General features: G+C 50.9%; 1 protein-coding gene and 1 long non-coding RNA gene across 2 annotated transcripts; one reads left to right on the top strand and one right to left on the bottom strand.

The window, feature by feature from the left end:
• The first annotated feature begins 780 nt into the window (after positions 1–780).
• PYGO2 (pygopus family PHD finger 2) lies at positions 781–10662 on the top strand. Its single transcript, XM_048510603.1, has 3 exons — positions 781–1059; positions 3906–3955; positions 8410–10662. Exons 1-3 carry the CDS (start codon positions 810–812, stop codon positions 9499–9501), a joined length of 1392 nt encoding a protein of 463 aa, XP_048366560.1. The 5' UTR covers positions 781–809; the 3' UTR covers positions 9502–10662.
• On the bottom strand, positions 6324–19652 carry LOC125440727. Its single transcript, XR_007245738.1, has 3 exons — positions 19642–19652; positions 6536–6615; positions 6324–6356 (listed from the first exon to the last, which is right to left on the bottom strand). It is a non-coding gene; the product is annotated as an uncharacterized LOC125440727 (long non-coding RNA).
• Positions 19653–19684: the final 32 nt, after the last annotated feature.

The raw sequence follows: 19684 nt of genomic DNA, 5'->3' as shown, positions 1-19684 counted from the left end.
ATAATTCCCGTCATCCGCCGGGCGGTCACGGAAGCGCCATTGGCGCGCGCGTGCCGCTGATTGGCTGGCCTCAAGGCGTCAGCCCCTCGCCGTCTCTAAACCCAACCCGGCCACGCCCACTCGGCTTCTTCCAATAGAGCAGGGAAAGCGACTGCCTCCCCCACACACGAATAAACAAAGATTGCGGTGTTGACCTTTGACCCTCAACCGCCTCAGTCCACTGAGGAAACAGGAAGCGGCAACTCCGGGTTTCCCTCCTTCCCCCCTCCCTTCAAGGAAATGGTACCTTCCGAACCGTTTCGTGAGGGGCGGAGCCAGTCGCAGCCACAGTATTCAAAAGTCTGAGGGCATCCGGTTTCCAAGAAGACAACGGAGCTTTTACCATAGAGAGGCGTAGCTGTAGAACGGCATCTCTCTAGGTTCACAGAGGCACCATAGAGAGAAGCCACTATAGAAAAACAGCCCTGGATGGTTTCCTCTGAGAATCCCGGTCAAGACCCGGTCTTTATTCCATCCCAACCATGTTACCGGAAGTGGATGCTAAATATCCCTTTCACCTTCCGTTCCCCATGGTGCACCTCTCTCTCTCCCTCTCCAACAACCATAGAGAAAAATCCTAGAGTAGCACAGCGGGAGGACGGTGTCCGCCTTCCGAAACCGGAAGTTCCGATCCCAAGGCGGAGCGACACAGATGTCGAGGCCTAGAGCGGCCTCACCCTCGTTTATAAAACGCCCCCAGGCCTAGCCTCACCTTTCCCGCCCCCTCGACAGGAAGTGCGGCCCGCGCGCCGCTCTGGCCCCCTCTCTCCATGGCGCTGCGTTCCCAGTCGCCGGCGCAGGCGACGGGCTTCCGCTTCCCGTCGCGATGGCGCGGCCCGGGGCAGCGCGGCGGCTGTAGCTGCTCGGCCCGCCTGCCCTTCTCCTTCCCCGCGTCGCTTATGGCGGCGCCGCACCCCGAGAAGCTGGAGGGCGGAGTCGGTCCCGCCCCGCAGCCGCCGGGCCCATCGCCTGCGCCGGGAAGCATCTCCACGGGCCCAGGCCGCAAGCAGGGCAAGGCCGGTAAGAGAGGCGGGGGGCGGCCTTGCCTTCCTCCTCCTCCTCTTCCGCCGGCCCGGGGGCCTTTTTCGTAACAGGCGGGAAAAGAACGGTGGAGGAGCGGGACCCCGTGGCTGGAGGTTGCAGGGCTGGGCTGAAGGCTGGGATTGGCGGGGGATCCGCACCTCAAGAGTGGTGGCCGAGGGCAGGTCGTCTGGAGGGAGGGTGGGGACCTGGGATCCCCCACAAGGCTCAGCTCTGCATCATGGAGTTGGAAGAGACAACAGGGGCCATCAAGCCCAACCCCCAAGCAGAACTTCACTGGTTGAACTTCTGCCTGATAGGCATAGAATTAAAGAATCCTAGAGTTGGAAGAGACCACAAAGGCCATCCAGTCCAACCCCCTGCCATGCAGGAACACACCATCAAAGCACTCCTGACAGATGGCCATCCAGCCTCTTTAAAAAACCCCATAGAAGGAGACTCCATTACACTCTGAGGCAGCTTGTAATTTGAAACAACACACTTTCTTTTAAGGCAGTATGGCTGATGCACTTTCCTTTGCTGCTTGTTGAAGGTTTCAAATTATTCTTTTCAACGTGAAGCATGAATTGAATGCCTTTGGTGATATAAATAGAATCATTTAGCGGCGCTATTTATTTGAATCCCTAGAGGGCAGAATGGACTAGGAAAACCCCTCTTTTGTAAGGCTGGCTTGCGGAACTCCCTGCCACAAGAGGCCACTGGGTCAGGGCCATAAAAGGGCATTTGTTGAGGAAGGTGGGAACTGGTCTTTTAAGATGAAATGAGTCAACCAGCATGGTGGAGTGGAGCAATTGAGGCACCCAGGTAAGATTAGGGGGTGGGAATTCCTAGGTGACTGGTTCTGGAAGTGGCGGTCAGATTGTAGAGAGTTCCCATCTCCAGAACAGGTACTTTCAGAAGGTAGCCACGTTGGTTTGCAGAAAAGCCAGATTGAAGTGCGGGAGCACTGAGCAACTGACAACATTTTCCATATTTAGGCTTGTGTGCGTGATGGCAGTCTGTTGAAGGGAACTGTGACTCTTAAAAGCTTGTACCTGGAAACTTGAATCTCGTCCCACCAAGAACCGGGTTCTTCGCAAGCCTCAAAGCGAAGTGCGGCTTGGCTTTCCTGGGTCAAAACTCCCTTTGTCAAATACAAGTAACAGCGAGTAGGTCCGAGTCAAGTCAGCCCTTCGAAACCAACAAGATTTTCATCGGCGATCTTTCAAAACTCAAGGCTCCCTTTCATCGCAAATTCAGATCAGAGACTTTGTTGCCTCAAACGATCGAAAGGTTGGCCGTTGGATCCCTTTAGATTCATCAGATCCCTTCAGCATCTGGCAAAGGGAGGTTTGGCGCTTGGAAGCTCATGCCCCGAGGATCTTGTTGGTCTCTATGCCGCTGGTGGGTTCAATTCCAGCTGTTCCATTTCTGGAGGCAGTCGACTTCTGAATCCCAGTGCTAGGAGGCAACATCAGGGCATGGCCTGGGTCTCTGTGCCCTCTTTGTTGGCCGTCCTCTGTGTGAAGCAGGACATTCCCTGCGGCACCCCAGATGTTCATGGACTACAAATTCCATGCTGGCAGGGGCTGATGGGAATTGTAGTCCATGAACATCTGGAAAGCTGTAGGTTGCAGACCCCTGTGCTAGATTGGCCTGATCCAGCCAGAGTTCTTATATTTAAAATCCCACTTGGCGGGGAGCTGTTGCAGCTTTCCAGGCCTGCCTCATAGGGTCCTTGTCAGTACTAAGAACAGACAAACATGTTTGTCACCCTGCCTGAAGCTATATCAAGCTCCTTTGGGGCTGACAGGGATTCGAATCTTGTCTTCGCCAAAGCTCTTCTGTTCTAAGCCAGCGTGGTGTAGCGGTTAGGAGCAGGTAGACTCTAATCTGGAGTACCGGCCTTGATTCCCCACTCCTCCGGTTGAGCAGAGGACTCTTATCTGGTGAACCAGATTTGTTTCCTACAGTCCTGATAGGTGACGTTGGGCCAGTCACGATTCTTTCTGAACTCTCTCAGCGCCACCTACCTCACAAGGTGCCTGTTGCCGTTGTTGTTGAGAGGAAGGGAAAAGGAGTTTGTAAGCTACCTTGTCTCCTTAGAGGAGAGAAAGACGGGGCATACATCCAAACTCTTCTTCTCTCCATTTAGTTAACCATTCTCCTTAAAGCCAACCCCTAAAACCATCTTGATGAGATTACAGCTGAGTGTGTTGATACAGATGCTCCAAGACAGTGTGACCTTTGTCACTCTGGTGGCTTTGAGTTCTTGCCCTCCAGGGGTAGGAGGCGGCTGGAAGGAGAAGTTTTGTCGTTCCCGCCTACAGAGGAGATTTATTTGTTTCCATGAATATTTAACCGTGATCTGATAGTCACTGATAGCGTTTGGTCAGTGGATTGGTGCATCAAACCAAATTGAACAGGCATGCCATTTATTTGTGCTTTTTTAAATAGCTGGCTAGTTTTGGCTTCTTAGCACAACTCCCTGTAGTGCTGTTTGGCATGGCGTAGCGGTTGAGAGCGGTGGACTCTAATCTGTAAAACTGGGTTTGGCTCCCCACTCCTCCACCTGAGCAGCAAACTCTTAGCTGGCGAAGATAAGAAGCAGCCTACTGGGTGACTTTGGGCCAGTCACGGTTTTCTCAGAACTCTCTCAGCCCCACGTATCTCACAAAGTATCTGTTGCAGGGAGGGGAAGGCATTTGTAAGCTGCTTTGAGGCAGGGGAGGAAAGTGGAATATAAAAACCAACTTGTCTTCTCCTTGAAGGCTGTGTCCGTTGTTGGGCAGCCGAGCACTGATGCTTTCTTTTTTCTTTTCCTCTTTCCCCCGCTCTGAAATTAGGCCTTCAAATGAAGAGTCCCGAGAAGAAACGCCGCAAATCCAACACGCAGGTAACGGGGCCTGTTGCATCTCTCTTTTCTTCCTTCTGGAGGCTGCGTGTCGATTTCTTCATGGGGGAGGTCTCTGTGGGGCGCCACATCTTTGAGCCCCCCCCCCTTTCCAGTCTCGTAGTTCAGCCACAGTTCAAAGTTCTCCAATGCAGAACTATATTTTTCTGCTTCACACAAGTCCTGGGCTTTGCCAGCCGCCTGAAGTTTCTTCTGGTCATTCGGTTGAGCAGAACATTGTCATGATAAATGAAGGTCAGAAACCGTGCAAGGTGCCCAGATCCCTTCTCTCCCCCTCCCCCGCCCCCTCTGCTGTATCAAAAACTAGTTCATGTGCATTGCCGTGTTGTGAAAAAAGGTTACCCTGGGCCGGGTGCCTTTCCAGTGACGTGCCAAAAACAGGGTTCTTTATCCAGGTACTCTCAAACAGCTGAGATTTAAAAAAAATTATTAAAAAGAAAGAAAAAAGAAGAAATAATACAATCAGCTCCCCCTCAGCTCTGGACAGTTCCAAGTATAAAACCACATAATACAATTCAGAAGCTTACTATGTCAGACTGCACAGGGAGGCCATCGAAATTCACAAACACCAGGACAACTTCAATAAGAAAGAAGAGACGTTAAAAATTAGCAAAGCCTGGCTCCCAGGACTTAAAAAATGGACTGATAACCCCACCCGCAATACAATGCACTCAACCACACCTTTGCATAGCAAGTTCCACCCAAACACTTAATGATTGGTTCCCCACCCTGTGACAGGGACAATATACCACACTAAACTTTCCCTTCTCACTTAGACACAGTGTGAAACAGACTTTTCTCTGTGATACGCCTCTGAAGATGCCAGCCACAGATGCAGGCGAAACGTTAGGAACAAAATCCACCAGACCACGGCCACACGGCCCGGGAAACCCACCAGAACCATATAATACAAGGCTATTTAGCCCGAGGCAAATGACTGAATTGACTCCCTTGAGCGTCATCTTATGTCTTATAGAATTTGCTTATCTAGTCCCTTTCTTCAGCAATTAACCAATTGGGTGTTGAATAGAGTCGAGGAGGGAGGTGACCCCCACCTGAGCATGCTTGTCAATTAAGACCTATCTGTCCAGTTTAGAATGTGGCCTTGTCAAAACCAATTCCGTTAATGAAAGAATAACGCTCCTAAAACACAAACGCAGTTTACAACTTCAACGAGGGCCAGAGGGTCGACCTAGCAGGACCAAATGGTTGCCTCGTAAAAGACCCAATTTGCAAGATTAATGAATTCTAAGTAAATTTAAATACATACACTTTCTTCACACGTGCCGCTCTGCAAATGGTGATGGTTCTCCAGCAAATGAGACATCAGTGGATGTGCCGCTATTTGCTGAGGGAACTGGTAGGACGCACCAGCTGTTAACTCAGATGCAGTCAACGTGAGAAGAAGAGTTTGGATTTATATCTCCCCTTTCTCTCCTGCAGGAGACTCAAAGGGGCTTACAATCTCCTTGCCCTTCCCCCCTCACAACAAACACCCTGTGAGGTAGGTGGGGCTGAGTAAGCTCCAAGAAGCTGTGACTAGCCCAAGGTCACCTAGCTGGCATGTGTGGGAGTGTATAGACTAATCTGAATTCCCCAGATAAGCCTCCACAGCTCAGGCGGCAGAGCTGGGAATCAAACCTGGTTCCTCCAGATTAGATACACGAGCTCTTAACCTCCTACGCCACTGCTGCTCCTTAGCATAGAATCCTAGTGTTAGAAGGGGCCATACAGGCCATCTTGTTCAGCCCTTCTCAATGCAGGATCAGCCTCGAGGATCCCAGACAAGTGTTTGTCTAGCCGCTGACTGGAGATTGTTGGCGAGGGAAAGCTCACATCCACCCTAGGTGCGAGATTAGGTCTGTTCGTATTTACTTTTCAACAGGCTAACCTTTACAGAAGGTGAGTCAGTTCAAGGGGGAAAAGAGGAGGCATTCCCCTCCTTCAGCCGGTTCACCTGTTTTCAACTGTCTCTGCCTCACATCAGACCTGGGGGCGGGGTGTGTGTGTGTTCCTTTTGGGAACCAGTGTGGTATAGTGGTTAAGAGCGATGGACTCTTAATCTGGGGAATTACGTTTGTTTAATGAAAATATTTAAAACATATATATCCTTAAACTTGTGCACTATACATGAGGTGGACAACAGATGAATCTGAAGCACAAACACACATACACTAGGAGGGAAATCCCTAAACCAATTCACAGGCAACAAGTCTCTATCGTGAGATCATCATATTCTGTAGAGTGTGCACAGTTCTGAGAAACAGTCATTGGCTGATGGTCCATCTGAGATGGAGGTGGAAGTATTGACCCGGAGTGAATCCAATACTTTCGACTTGGTAGCCTTCTTCAGCCACTCAAATCACTCTGGGCACAGTTTGTTCTATTACAATAATGAGAATATTAATATAAATACAAATACCTGCTTCCATCACACACTAAACATCAGTAGTCAACAGTAACCCACATGATATAACAAAATATAGCAAAATGGCCAATAATGATTGAACATTACAGACTTAACTAAAACCGTTTAAACAAGATAATGTGCAACATACTCACAGCCCGATACAATTCCGGCTCATACACATAAGGCATTTCGCTCTGGCCTCAAGCTCAACACCGCAGGTCTGCCCATTATCCTGCCAGTCTGTGAAAAAGTGAAATGTCCAAGAATTTTTTAGAAGAACCACTCAACAAAACTCAAATTGCCTGCAGCTGTGCCACATTGCAGAAGTGCAGTGGGACAAAACTCAGTCTGATTTAAAGAGATACAACTTAAATAAACCTATTGTGCTAAGAACAGTTGTAATACAGAAACTTATAAAAAAACATCTCAAGTCAAGATCTTGATTTAATCTTGTATTAGAGCCAGACAGGGGTATTGTGTTTTTGCTGTTGACATTTATACTGTCTCAGGCTCCGCTTTGTATGGAATTAGGTTTGTTTCCTATACATGAAGCCTGCTGGCTGACTTTGGCCCAGTCACAGCTCTCTCTGAACTCTCTCAGCCCCACCTGGCTCCCAAAGTGTCTGTTGTGGGGAGGGCGGGAGAAGGGAAGGCTATCATAAGTCGTATTGAGATGCCTTTAAAGGGTATAGGCTAGAAGCGCATAGGATAATGAGTTGGTAAAGGAATGGGAGCCAGTCAGAGCTTTTATTTAGTTATATAAGGCCTCTCCTACCAACGTCAAGTATGAATTTTGCCAAGTTACGACAGCGAAAAAAGAACTGGCGTGGAAGTTTCGAACAGTGGTTTTTATTGTCCAGGTATGTGCTGAACATTTTACTGGAAAAGCACCTGTTCAGTAAAATGTTCAGAGTAGACTTAGACAGCCAAACTCATTGTTGTAAAGTTTCTCCTAGCTTCCTTCCATTTCCTCAGCCATATATATATATATGTTTCCTATACATATATATATTGCTTTCAAGTCACAGCTGATTTATGGCAACCCCTTCATGTTTCCAAGGCAAGAGATATTCAGAGGTAGTTTCCTTGCCTTCACCTAGCGACCGTGAACTTCCTCAGAGGTGTTTCATCCCAGTACTAGTCAGGATTGATCTTGCTTAGTTCCTCAAATCTGATATCAGGCCAGTTGGTCTGTCTAGATCAGTCTAAAGTACCTATTTCATAGAATCATAGAGTTGGAAGAGACCCCAAGGGCCATCCAGTCCAACCCCCTGCCAAGCAGGAACACACAATCAAAGCACTCCTGACAGATGGCCAGCCAGCCTCTCCTTAAAAACTTCCAAAGGAGACTCCACCACACTCCGAGGTAGTGCATTCCACTATTGAACAGCCCTTATGGTCAGGGAAGTTTTCCCTGAAGTTTAGGTGGAATCTCTTTTCCTGCACCTTGAACCCAGGACTCCTGGTCCTAGTCTCTGGAGCAGCAGAAAACAAGCTTGCTCCCTCACCAACATGACATCCCTTCAGATATCTAAACATGGCTATCATGTCACCTCTTAACCTTCTCTTCTCCCGACTAAACATCCCCAGCTCCCTAAGTCTCTCCTCGTAGGGCATGGATTCCATTTTGGTCGCCCTCCTCTGGACCCGTTCCAGCTTGTCAATATCCTTCTTGAATTGCAGTGCCCAGAACTGTACACAATATTCCAGGTGAGATCTAACCAGTGCAGAGTAGATGGGTACAATTACACCCCTCTTTTATTGGAGGCAGGATAAATTATCTTTGGGTGGTTCCCCCCCAGGTTTTTATTGAAAAACGGAGGAACCTCTTTGCTAGCTGCCCCAGGGCAGGGCTGTGCAAGAGATGGAGCTTTCTGAAAGGCCACTGAATTCTCCTCTTGTGGGGCCTGAAGGGTAGATCGGTTTGTGCGTAGGAAGCTCACCGGGGCCTGAAGAGTAGATCGGTCCTTATGTGCGTCAGAAGCTCACTGGTACCCCATACCTATTTTTTGCTTTCTCCTTGCAGGGCCCCGCCTACTCCCACCTCTCGGAGTTCGCCCCACCGCCAACCCCCATGGTCGACCACCTGGTGGCTTCCAACCCCTTTGAAGATGACTTCGGGCCCCCCAAAGTCAGCTCCGCCTCGGCTCCTTTCCTCGGCAGCCCCGCACCGTTCGGGAACTTCCGCATGCAAGGGGCGATGGGCCCCCAGGTCCCCCCCGGCTACGGGGGAGCCCCGCAACCCATGCGACGGCAGCCTCCACCCTTCGTCCCGGGCCAGATGGGCCCCACATTCAACATGCCCCCCCAGAATGCCGGGTACGTCCAGCCCGGTGGGATGGGCTTTGGAGGGCAGCCCTTCGGACAGCCCCTGGGACAGAACTTCAGCCCTCCCGGCGGCCAGCTCATGCAAGGACCCATGGGAGGCTTTGGGCCCATGATTTCGCCAACCATGGGGCAGCCTCCCCGGGGAGGGGATGTAGGCCCAGGGCCCGGCCTCAACCCCCCAGGAGGCCCTCCAATGGCCCAGCGCTTCAGCCAGCCGGCTAATATGTTCGGACAGTCGCCGATGCCACGCCCCAACCAGAGCCTCCCCAGCCTACCGCCTAATCCCAGTCCCTTTCCCGGGCCTGATCCAGGCTTCCCTCCCGGCGGCGAAGACAACGGTGGCGGCAAGCCGCTCAACCCCCCGGCCAACACCTTCAGCCAAGAGCAGCACACCGGGTCACCGGTGGCCGCCGTGAACGGCACCCAGCCCGCCTTCGCCCCCAACAGCGCAGGGCACGGCGGCACGGGCACCCCCGAGGCCAATAGCCTGCCGCCACCTCCCGGCAAGGCCGCCGGCAACTCCGGCCATCAGCCCCCGCCCGGACTGGTGTACCCCTGCGGGGTCTGCCGCAGCGAGGTGAACGACGACCAGGACGCCATCCTGTGCGAGGCCTCGTGCCAGAAGTGGTTCCACCGGGAGTGCACGGGCATGACGGAGAACGCCTACGGGCTGCTGACCACCGAGGCCTCGGCGGTGTGGGCCTGCGACTACTGCCTCAAGACGAAGGAGATCCAGTCGGTCTACATCCGGGAGGGCATGGGCCAGCTGGTGGCCGCCAACGACGGCTGAGCCGGCCCCGAGCGGGCGGGCGGCGACCTGAGCCACAGGCGGCAGAGGCGGCTCTTGATTTTATACCACTAGACTCTCTCCCGCTCTGTTGGGGCTGCAAGCACCCCCGCGCACGTACGCACACGAGCATCAGGTCGGTAGGCGGAGACACAAACTCTTACTTCACTGCTTGGCCAGAAGAGCCGTGTCCTCGTGAGACCGGTGGAAACCGAGTCATTGACTTTGTTCGCGAAACTCCCGTGCCCTTTGGAACCGAAGGGCTGTTCTCATCTCGACTGGCGGCTTTATTCCCCCAGAACTGGTTTTGTATAGAAGTTTGCATAGCAGCTCTGTATGAATAGTCTGCGGCGTAGGGTTCGTTACATTCCTCTCTATCCCCTGGCCCCCACGCCAGGCCGCTGCTGTGGCTCGGAGCGCCAAAGTGGCCAGTCCTTGCGTGCCCAGAGATCCACTGCTGTGGGTCAAAGCAGTGTCCACTCTTCACGTCAAGGGTCGGCCTCTGCTTTCCTCTCTCACCCAAGAGAGGTGGGGCCGTTTTGTGGACAGGTCCCGTGCTAAGCCTATCCTTTGATTCTGGCCGAGCTGTTCCGCTATTACGCCTGGGGTTAGGTGGGACGGGTGTTATTGGCAAATCGCAAGCAGCTGCCGCCGTTACCCGGTCTTCCCACGTCTGCCCTGGCGTATCCGGTCTCTGTCCCTGGTGGGCTCTTCCAAAGAGGAGGAGGATCCCTTCCCAGAGATCAACTCGGTTCCTCTTGGTGCTGATCCCTCCTCCAACACAATTTGAAAGTTCTGGGAGCTGCCACTCACCCAAGCCGAACTGTTCCAGGCGCCAAGCAAACGACAGACTGCCTAAAAGGTCACGCCCCGGGATTTAGGCTGCAGCTGCATGAACCAGGACAGACAAATCTCGCCCGAAGAAAGCTCTTGGCGGGCTGGGCATTCAAACACAGCCATTGCAGGAGAAACTCCTGGAGTTTTTTTTAAAAAAAAACACGTTTGTTTTTAACATCTTTTTTGCTGTTTCGGTGAATTTCCCCAGCCCGGACTTTTTTTATTTTTATTTTTACTTTTTAAATTTTTGGTCAAGTGATTACTGGTGTGGTATTTTTTAAAACTGTAAATCCTGCTGGAACCTTAGCAGCAAAATAATTTTGCCGTGGGGGGTGGGTGGGTGGGGTTTGGTCCTTGCACACAAGACGCCCTGCTTTTTGTTTTTACGTGTGATCATTAAAAGGAAAATTTTGTACCGTGCCGTTTCCATATGTGTAATTCGAAGAGGGAAAGGGGTGGGGACCCAGTTATAGTTCTGTGTTCAGTTCTGGTCGCCACATCTCAAAAAGGATATTGAAGAGATAGAAAAAGTGCAGAGAAGGGCAATGAGGATGATTGAGGGACTGGAGCACCTTCCCTATGAGGAGAGGCTGCAGCGTTTGGGGCTCTTTAGTTTGGAGAGGAGACGTCTGAGGGGGATATGATTGAAGTCTATAAAATTATGCATGGGATAGAAAATGTTGACAGACATTTTTCTCTTTCTCACAATACTGGAACCAGGGGGCATTCATTGAAAATGCTGGGGGGAAGAATTAGGACTCATAAAAGGAAACACTTCTTCACGCAACGTGTGATGGGTGTTTGGAATATGCTGCCACAGGAGGTGGTGATGGCCACTAACCTGGATAGCTTTAAAAGGGGCTTGGACAGATTTATGGAGGAGAAGTCGATCTATGACTACCAATCTTGATCCTCCTTGATCTCAGATTGCAAATGCCTTAGCAGACCAGGTGCTCGGGAGCAGCAGCAGGCCATTGCTTTCACCTCCTGCAGGTGAGCTCCCAAAGGCACCTGGTGGGCCACTGCGAGTAGCGGAGAGCTGGACTAGATGGACTCTGGTCTGATCCAGCTGGCTTGTTCTTATGTTTTGGTGACTGGTGTCAGCTGAGAGTCAACGGTGTGTATATTTTAAGTTCACGTTTAAGTGGTTTGAGAGCCAGCGAGATGTAGTCGTTAATAGCAGGTAGAGTCTAATCTGGAGAACCAGGTTTGATTCCCCCACTCTACCATTTCTCTGGTTAATAAAGTTTGTTTCCCCACTCCTACGTTCCCGCTGAGTGACCTTGGGCCAGTCACGGTTCTCTCAGGACTCTCTCAGCCTCATCGACCTCACAAGGTGTCTGTTGTGGAGAGAGGAAGGGAATGGAGCTTGTAGGCCACCTTGAGTCTCCTTACAGGAGAGAAAGGTGGGATATAAATCCAAACCGTTCTTCTTCAAAGTGACAGAGGAACAGAGGAACAACCAAGCAATTTTTGCCTCTGCTGTGAACCCAGCAGTTTTGCTCGGTGTACAGCGATAACAATGTTGGTCAAGGACCTATGACAGGTGAGTTCAAATCCCCCTGCTCTGCTGTTGAAATTGACAGGTGACCTTGGGCCCATTAGAGTTTCGCAGCCTACCCTTGCAAGGTGTTCGTGGATTAGTTGGAGGAGCAGGGAAGGAGGGGAACCACGCGAAAAGCAGCGAACAATGTTCCGTCCTTTCTGCTGTACAAGAAAAAAATCCATGAACTTCTAGTAGAATCACAGAGTTGGAAGGGGCCATACAGCGTGACGTTGTGGTTAAGAGCAGGTGCACTGTAATCTGGAGTACCGGGTTTGATTCCCCACTCTGCCACCTGAGCTGTGGAGGCTTATCTGGGGATCTAGATTAGCTTGTGCACTCCAACACATGCCAGCTGAGTGACCTTGGGCTAGTTACTTCGGAGCTCTCGGAGCCCCACCCACCTCACAGGGTGTTTGTTGTGAGGGGGGAAGGGCAAGGAGATTGTCAGCCCCTTTGAGTCTCCTGCAGGAGAGAAAGGGGGGATATAAATCCAAACTCTTCTTCTAATCCCATCTCCCTGCTCAATTTAGGATCAGCCGAACGCATCCCTGATAAGTGTTTGTCCAGCCACTGCTTGAAGACTGACATTGAGGGCAATCTTTAGTTAAAGGTAAAGGTAACCACCGAGTCCTTTCCAACCCACAAAGTGACGTCACATCACAGCGTTTGCTAGGCAGAGTATGTTTATGGAGTGGTTTACATAAGAACAAGCCAGCTGGATCAGACCAGAGTCCATCTAGTCCAGCTCTCTGCTACTCGCAGTGGCCCACCAGGTGCCTTTGGGAGCTCACATGCAGGATGTGAAAGCAATGGCCTTCTGCTGCTCCCGATCACCTGGTCTGCTAAGGCATTTGCAATCTGAGATCAAGGAGGATCAAGATTGGTAGCCATACATCGACTTCTCCTCCATAAATCTGTCCAAGCCCCTTTTAAAGCTATCCAGGTTAGTGGCCATCACCACCTCCTGTGGCAACATATTCCAAACACCCATCACACGTTGCGTGAAGAAGTGTTTCCTTTTATTAGTCCTAATTCTTCCCCCCAGCATTTTCAATGAATGCCCCCTGGTTCTAGTATTGTGAGAAAGAGAGAAAAAATTCTCTCTGTCAACATTTTCTACCCCATGCATAATTTTGTAGATTTCAATCATATCCCCCCTCAGCCGCCTCCTCTCCAAACTAAAGAGTCCCAAACGCTGCAGCCTCTCCTCATAGGGAAAGTGCTCCAGTCCCTCAATCATCCTCATTGCCCTTCTCTGCACTTTTTCTATCTCTTTGATATCCTTTTTGAGATGTGGCGACCAGAACTGACACAGTACTCCAAGTGCGGTCGCACCACTGCTTTATATAAGGGCATGACAATCCTTGCAGTTTTATTATCGACTCCTTTCCTAATGATCCCCAGCATAGAGTTTGCCTTTTTCACAGCTGCCATGCATTGAGTTGACATTCCCATGGAACTATCAACTAAGACGCCCAAATCCTTTTCTGTTTCTGTTGCCTTCCAGATGACAGAAGAAGAGTTTGGATTTAGGTTTCTGTTGCCTTCCTTCCAGCCGTCTACACTTTACCTACTACTCCTTTTACTGACCTGGGAGGGATGGAAGGCTGAGTCAATCATGAGCCAGCTACCTGACTGCAGTACGGCAGCTGACCCACAACACTGAACAAGCTTATCTGAACTCTGCATCAGCTAGATATTAGGTGTGGAGGGGGGGGGGGTTAAAATGGAGGGAAAGAAAGCAGATTTTCCAGATCAGGGTCAGACTCTTGTCTTCAGTGTTCGAGGCTCGCAAGTTCGCAGACTACAGTTTAATGGCTGGAGGTGTTGCAGTGCTTGTATTCTGGGAAAGGAAAGCCGACGAGAGCGCAGCAGGATCCAAACGTTGCTCCAGAGGTGTCCTGTAGATCTATGGGGTCTGCAACTTGTGGCTCTCCAGATGTTCATGGACTACAATTCCCATCAGCCCCTGCCAGCATGGCCAATAGGGAATTGTAGTCCATGAACATCTGGAGAGCCGCAGGTTGCAGACCCTGGCTTCCTTGATGGGGTTTCTGCCTGACTTGAGGGCCTTGCCACTTGGCATCGGGGAAAGCTCTCTGGGCCAGGTGAAAGAAGAAGAGTTTGGATTTAGATCCCACTTTTCTCAAAAGTGAGGAGTCTCAAAGTAGCTTCCAAATTCCTTCCTCTTTCCACAACAGACACCTTGTGAGGCTGAGTTCTGAGAGAACTGTGACTGGCCCAAGGTCACCCAGCAGGCTTCATGTGGAGGAGCAAGGAAACAAATCCAGCTCACCAGAGATGAGTCCACCACTCATGCGGAGGAGCGGTGAATCAAACCCGGTTCTCGAGATTAGTGTCCGCTGCTTTTGACCACTGCACCGTGCCAGCTCTCTTGCACATCTGGATCAATGGGCCATCTGACTAGTACAGCTGTTACTGCCATAAGACCCTGTGAGCTCAGGGCCTAAATTCTACTGGGGTGAGAAATTGTTGAGGGGGGGGGGGGCTTTGCAAATAAGGAGAGAAGAGTTTGGATTTGTACTACCCCCTTCTGTCCTGTAAGGAGACTCAAAGGGATTTACAATCTGCTTGCCCTCCCTCCCTACAACAAACACCCTGCGAGGTGGGTGGGGCTGAGAGAGTTCCGAAGAACTGTGACTAGCCCTAGGTCACCCAGCTGGCGTGTGTGGGAGTGCACGAGCTAATCTGGTTCCCCAGATAAGCCTCCACAGTTTAAGTGGCAGAGCGGGGGAATCAAACCTGGTTCTCCGGATTAAAGTGCACCTGCTCTTAACCACTACACCAGCTTACAGATTCCTTTCCCTGCATCTCCCCACAACAAATAAGGGATCCACCGACAAACCTCACATGGCCCTTGGCCGTTTGGGTGCCTCAGAAGGGAAAATGGCAGACGTCTGTTTCCTTCATTTATACCTCGCCTTTCATCACCGATGGGGATCCGAAGCTGCTTATGCTGTTCTCTGTTTGCTCTTCAAAACAATCCCATGAGGTAGGTTAGGACAATAGGCTGAATATGGTTGACTCCCTTATGACTGTCCGGTCAGCTTCCTTGGGTGAGCAGGGATTTGAATCTGGATCCCCCAGATCTTTGTCTGACACTAACCCCATCACACCACACTGGCGCTCCACATCTCCATCCCTTTCCCACCAGTAACGATACAGTTGGGATCTGTAGAGCCGTAAACCAAGGCTGTGTGAATAGTCAAAAAGAAGAAGAGTTTGGATTTATATCCCCCCTTTCTCTCCTGCAGGAGACTCAAAGGGGCTTACAATCTCCTTGTCCTTCCCCCCTCACAACAAACACCCTGTGAGGTAGGTGGGGCTGAGAGAGCTCCGAGAAGCTGTGACTAGCCCAAGGTCACCCAGCTGGCGTGTGTGGGAGTGCACAGGCTAATCTGAATCCCCCAGATAAGCCTCCACAGCTCAGGTGGCAGAGTGGGGAATCAAACCCGGTTTCTCCAGATTAGATACACGAGCTCTTAACCTACGCCACTGCTGCTCCTGGCATTAAGAGAAGGGGTTTCCTTTCTAGAAGCCCTCCCTAAGGATGGAAGAAAAAGAGTTAGGATTTCTTACCTGGTTTCCAGGTTGGTTCAATGCTTTCCATCACTACAGATAAGGAGAAGGTGGAGGGGGTGTCCCTCCTTGGAAAAGAGAGTTTAGGTCCCTAGTGCTCACCTGGGACCTCATTGGTGGCTGTGGACTCCTGGGTGGAAAGATTTGGGATTTGCTGGCCGGCGGGGAACGGGACTTTCTGTTCCTTGGAGCCCAACAGGATCTTATCTAGTGAACCAGATGTGTTTCTGCACTCCTGCATTCCTGCTGAGTGACCTCAGGCTAGTCACAGTTCTCTCAGAATGCCCTCAGCCCCACCTGCCTCACAAGGTGTCAGTTGTGGAGAGAGGAAGGGAAGGCAGCTTGTCAGCCCCTTTGAGCCTCCTCGCAGGGGAGAAAGGTGGAGTATAAATACAAACTCGTCGTCTTTGCAAGAGGAAGAAGAAGAAGAAGAGTTTGGATTTATATCCCCCCTTTCTCTCCTGCAGGAGACTCAAAGGGGCTGACAATCTCCTTGCCCTTCCCCTTGTGCTGTACACAAAACCTTCCCTGCCATATAGTTCCCTCAAACTCCACAGTAGCAGAATTCAAACGTTACATTTTTAAAAATGAACACGTCGATTCAAACCCAGCAGCATCTCAGGGACCGGAAAGAGTTTTGTGGTATCTGACAGATGGAGCTCTAGCTCTCGAAATCCCGTAACCCCCACAACCTGTCGGTGTCTGACCCAAACCGAGCTGTTCGTGAAAACAGTAACTTCTGGGTTTTACTACTGGGGTCAAACTTACCTGTTCTCACTGGCGTAATGCCCATTGGGCAAGGTGGGCAGCTGCCCAGGGCATCACCTTGTGGGGGGCATCAAAATGCTGGGTTCGTTTTTGGGTATTTTAGTGGTTTTCCATTGTTTGCCTGCAGGGGGTGCAGTTTTTAGGCTAGCGGCACCAAAATTTCAGCGTATCATCAGGAGACGGTCCTTATGCTACCCCCCCAAGTTTGGTGAGGTTTGGTTCAGGGAGTCCAAAGTTATGGACTCCCAAAGGGGGTGCCCCTATCCCCCATTGTTTCCAATGGGAGCTAATAGGAGATGGGGGCTTCAGTTTTGAGGGTCCATAACTTTGGCCCCCCTGAACCAAACTGCACCAAACCTTGGGGGGGTATCATTAGGGCAGTCTCCTGATCAGACCCTGAAAGTTTTGAGACTGTGCCTTCAGAAATGTGCCCCCCACAGCCTGCAACCCCCATTGACAGCAATGCAGAAAACTCAATGCAGAAGAAAGATTCTTGGGCAAATTTCTAGGATGTTCCTGCAGGGGGGTGCATTTTTGGATGTATCGCACCAATTTTGGCACCAAAATTTCAGGGTATCATCTGGAGATGATGGCACCCCCCCAAGTTTGGTGCAGTTTGGTTCAGGGGGCCAAAGTTATGGACCTTCAAAACTGTAGCCCCCATCTCCTATTAGCTCCCATTGGAAACAATGGGGGATGGGGCACCCCCTTTGAGAGTCCATAACTTTGGACTCCTTGAATCAAACCTTACCAAACTTGGGGAGTAGCATAAGGACAGTCTCCTGATGATATGCTGAAATTGTGGTGCTGATATGTCTAAAAATGCACCTCCTGCAGGCACCAATGTCCTGGTACAAAAAAAAATTTGGTCGTGGTGGAGTGGCCGCCCATGGGGGGGGGGGGGCATCCAACTCAGGTTTTGCCCAGGGCTACAGTTTGCCCAGGGCTGCCTCGTTACGGCCCTGCCTGTTCTCCTTCCGAACGGTGTGGCTACCCTCTCTTTTTGTGAACTAGCCTTACATTATGTGTGGGGTTTTGAGAGCAGGCATTGCCACTGGCGGAAACAAAAAACCTTCCCAGCTTCCTAAGCTTTCCGTCTACTGCCCATTTAGGGCTCCAAAAGAGCAACGTTTGAGATGTTTTGTGTTCCTTCTTTTGTTCCTTTCTGGGAAGGCCGGTGACAGAATGGCCCCTTTGGCAAAACGTTTCCTTTAAAAAACGCCCTCCTTGGCTCCGTTTCCAAAGGAAGGCCTCCGGTGCCAGCCGGGTCCACGTCGCTGCCAAGGACAGGCCGGGGACGCCAGTTTGACAGAGACAAAATGTGGCTCGAAGCGAAGCCCTTTGCGGGATAGGATGCCTTTGTGGCAAAATGGGGTCAGAGCCGGCAGGAAGGCGTTGGGGGCCAAGCAGGGAGGGCAGGGGCGAAAGACGAGAGCTGGATGCGGGAGACTTGAGTTCAAATTCATTTCCTCACCCGGGCACAACGCCTCTCTGTGAGAGCGAAGAGGTCTGTGGAGAGAGGGCGGCATGCACTGCAGGGATGGCGCAGAAACCGTGTTAGTTGCTGTACACAAACACACACAGCCTAGAACAGTGATGGCGAACCTATGGCACGGGTGATGGCGAACCTATGGCACACACAAACAGAATGCCCCCACACACCCATCTAGGCTGGCCTGGGCCGCTGGGCTCGATTATTATCATGAAACCGAAGACCTAGTTTTGGGGAAGTAGTGTAAGTAATCCTGTTAAGCGCTGTTAAACTAAAGCGCAATCCTTTACCTGGGAGTAAGCTCGGTTGCTGGCAATGGGGCTTGCTTCTGAGTTAGCCCTCCTAGGGTCATGATTCACCCGTTGGAAGAGTTGCACGGTTGCTTTAAAGCAAAGCCATCGACTACCACCAAGCTTACTCCTGAGCAACGCACGCCTCGGAGCCAACCTTTTTTTCTAAACAAAAACCTCAGTATTCAGGTTAAATTGCCGAGTTGGCACTTTGTGATAAATAAGTGGGTGTTGGGTTGCAGTTTGGGCACTCGGTCTCGAAAAGGTTCGCCATCACTGGCCTAGAAATAACCAGAAAAACAAAGATGTGACTATCCAAGGCCTGTTTATTTTATTTATTATTTCATTTGTATTTATTTATATTTTACACTTCTACCCCGCCAATCTCCCAAGGGACTTGAGGCAGCTTATCTACATATAAACATATAAAATTATAAAAGCAATGCACAAAAGAAACATTAAAAACCAGTTAACAACAAAATTGCTTTTGTTACACTCCCTGGTGGCAGATGATAAACCGGAAGCCGGTGGGAGACACTTTTGGAGGGCACTTTTGTGATACCAAGGTTTGAAAATATTGACTATGGATAGGAAGGCGCTGTGTGCCGGGGGTGGGGATCCCAGGAATCTCCAGGATCCGGTGAGCTTCAAAAGACTGTTTTCTTCACTCTCTCCCCCATGCCTTGTGCTTGAAGAAGAAGAAGAGTTTGGATTTATATCCCCTCCTTTTTCTCCTGTAAGGAGACTCAAAGGGACTTACAATCTCCTTTCCCTCTCTCCCACCCCCACAACAAACACCCTGCAAGGTGGATGGGGCTGAGAGAGCTCCGAAGGAGGAGGAGGAGTTTGGATTTATATCCCCCCTTTCTCTCCTGTAGGAGACTCAAAGGGGCTGACAATCTCCTTGCCCTTCCCCCATCACAACAAACACCCTGTGAGGTGGGTGGGGCTGAGAGAGCTCCGAGAAGCTATGACTAGCCCAAGGTCACCCAGCTGGCGTGTGTTGGAGTGCACAAGCTAATCTACTTGACCAGGTAAGCCTCCACAGCCCAAATGGCAGAGCAGGGAATCAAACCCTTCAGATTAGAGTGCACCTGCTCTTAACCACTCCACACTGGCTCGCCACGTTTGGCTGCTGCTTTCCATATTCTGTGCCCCCTGGAGCATATTCAGAACTCATTCGGGTGCGATCATTTTAAAGGACCCCCCCCCCTTTTACGGCTAATGGAGCCAGTGAATGAAATGAATGAATGGATTGCCCTCCAATTGCCCAAGTGTGCTTGATTTGGAGTTACACAGGACTCTTCGGCAGCCTAATTCCTGTGTCAGCCTAGGAAGGGAAGAGAGGGGGTGGGTGAAGGTTCTCCTACCCTGACCAGGGCATCTGTCTCAGTTCTTCCTCTCCACCCCACCAACGCCCGCTCCAGCTGTCGACTGCCCTCCAGTCTCCCAAGTGTGCGTGCTTTGGAGTTACACAGGACTCTTTGGCGGCCTAATTCCTGTGTCAGCCTGGGGAGGGAAGGGAAGAGAGGGGGTGGGTGAGAGCTCTCCTAGTCTGGCCAGGGCATCTGTCTCAGCTCTTTCTCCCCCCCCCCACCTCCCACCAGTACCACCCCAGCTGTCGCTGTCTCTCTGCTGTCTGCCAGCTTAGTC

Source organism: Sphaerodactylus townsendi, linkage group LG01, assembly GCF_021028975.2.
Source record: "Sphaerodactylus townsendi isolate TG3544 linkage group LG01, MPM_Stown_v2.3, whole genome shotgun sequence".
NCBI classification, from domain to species: Eukaryota; Metazoa; Chordata; class Lepidosauria; order Squamata; family Sphaerodactylidae; genus Sphaerodactylus; species Sphaerodactylus townsendi.
Note: the sequence above shows the minus strand (reverse complement) of the source record. Positions and strands in the feature narration are given on the sequence as shown.

Excerpts from the sequence above, each read along its gene's own strand:
- PYGO2 (XM_048510603.1), top strand. The coding sequence starts at position 810 with ATGGCGCTGCGTTCCCAGTCGCCGGCGCAGGCGACGGGCTTCCGCTTC. Across the intron at positions 1,060-3,905 it reads CCGCAAGCAGGGCAAGGCCG|GCCTTCAAATGAAGAGTCCC; the intron begins GTAAGAGAGGCG and ends CTCTGAAATTAG. Across the intron at positions 3,956-8,409 it reads GCCGCAAATCCAACACGCAG|GGCCCCGCCTACTCCCACCT; the intron begins GTAACGGGGCCT and ends TTCTCCTTGCAG.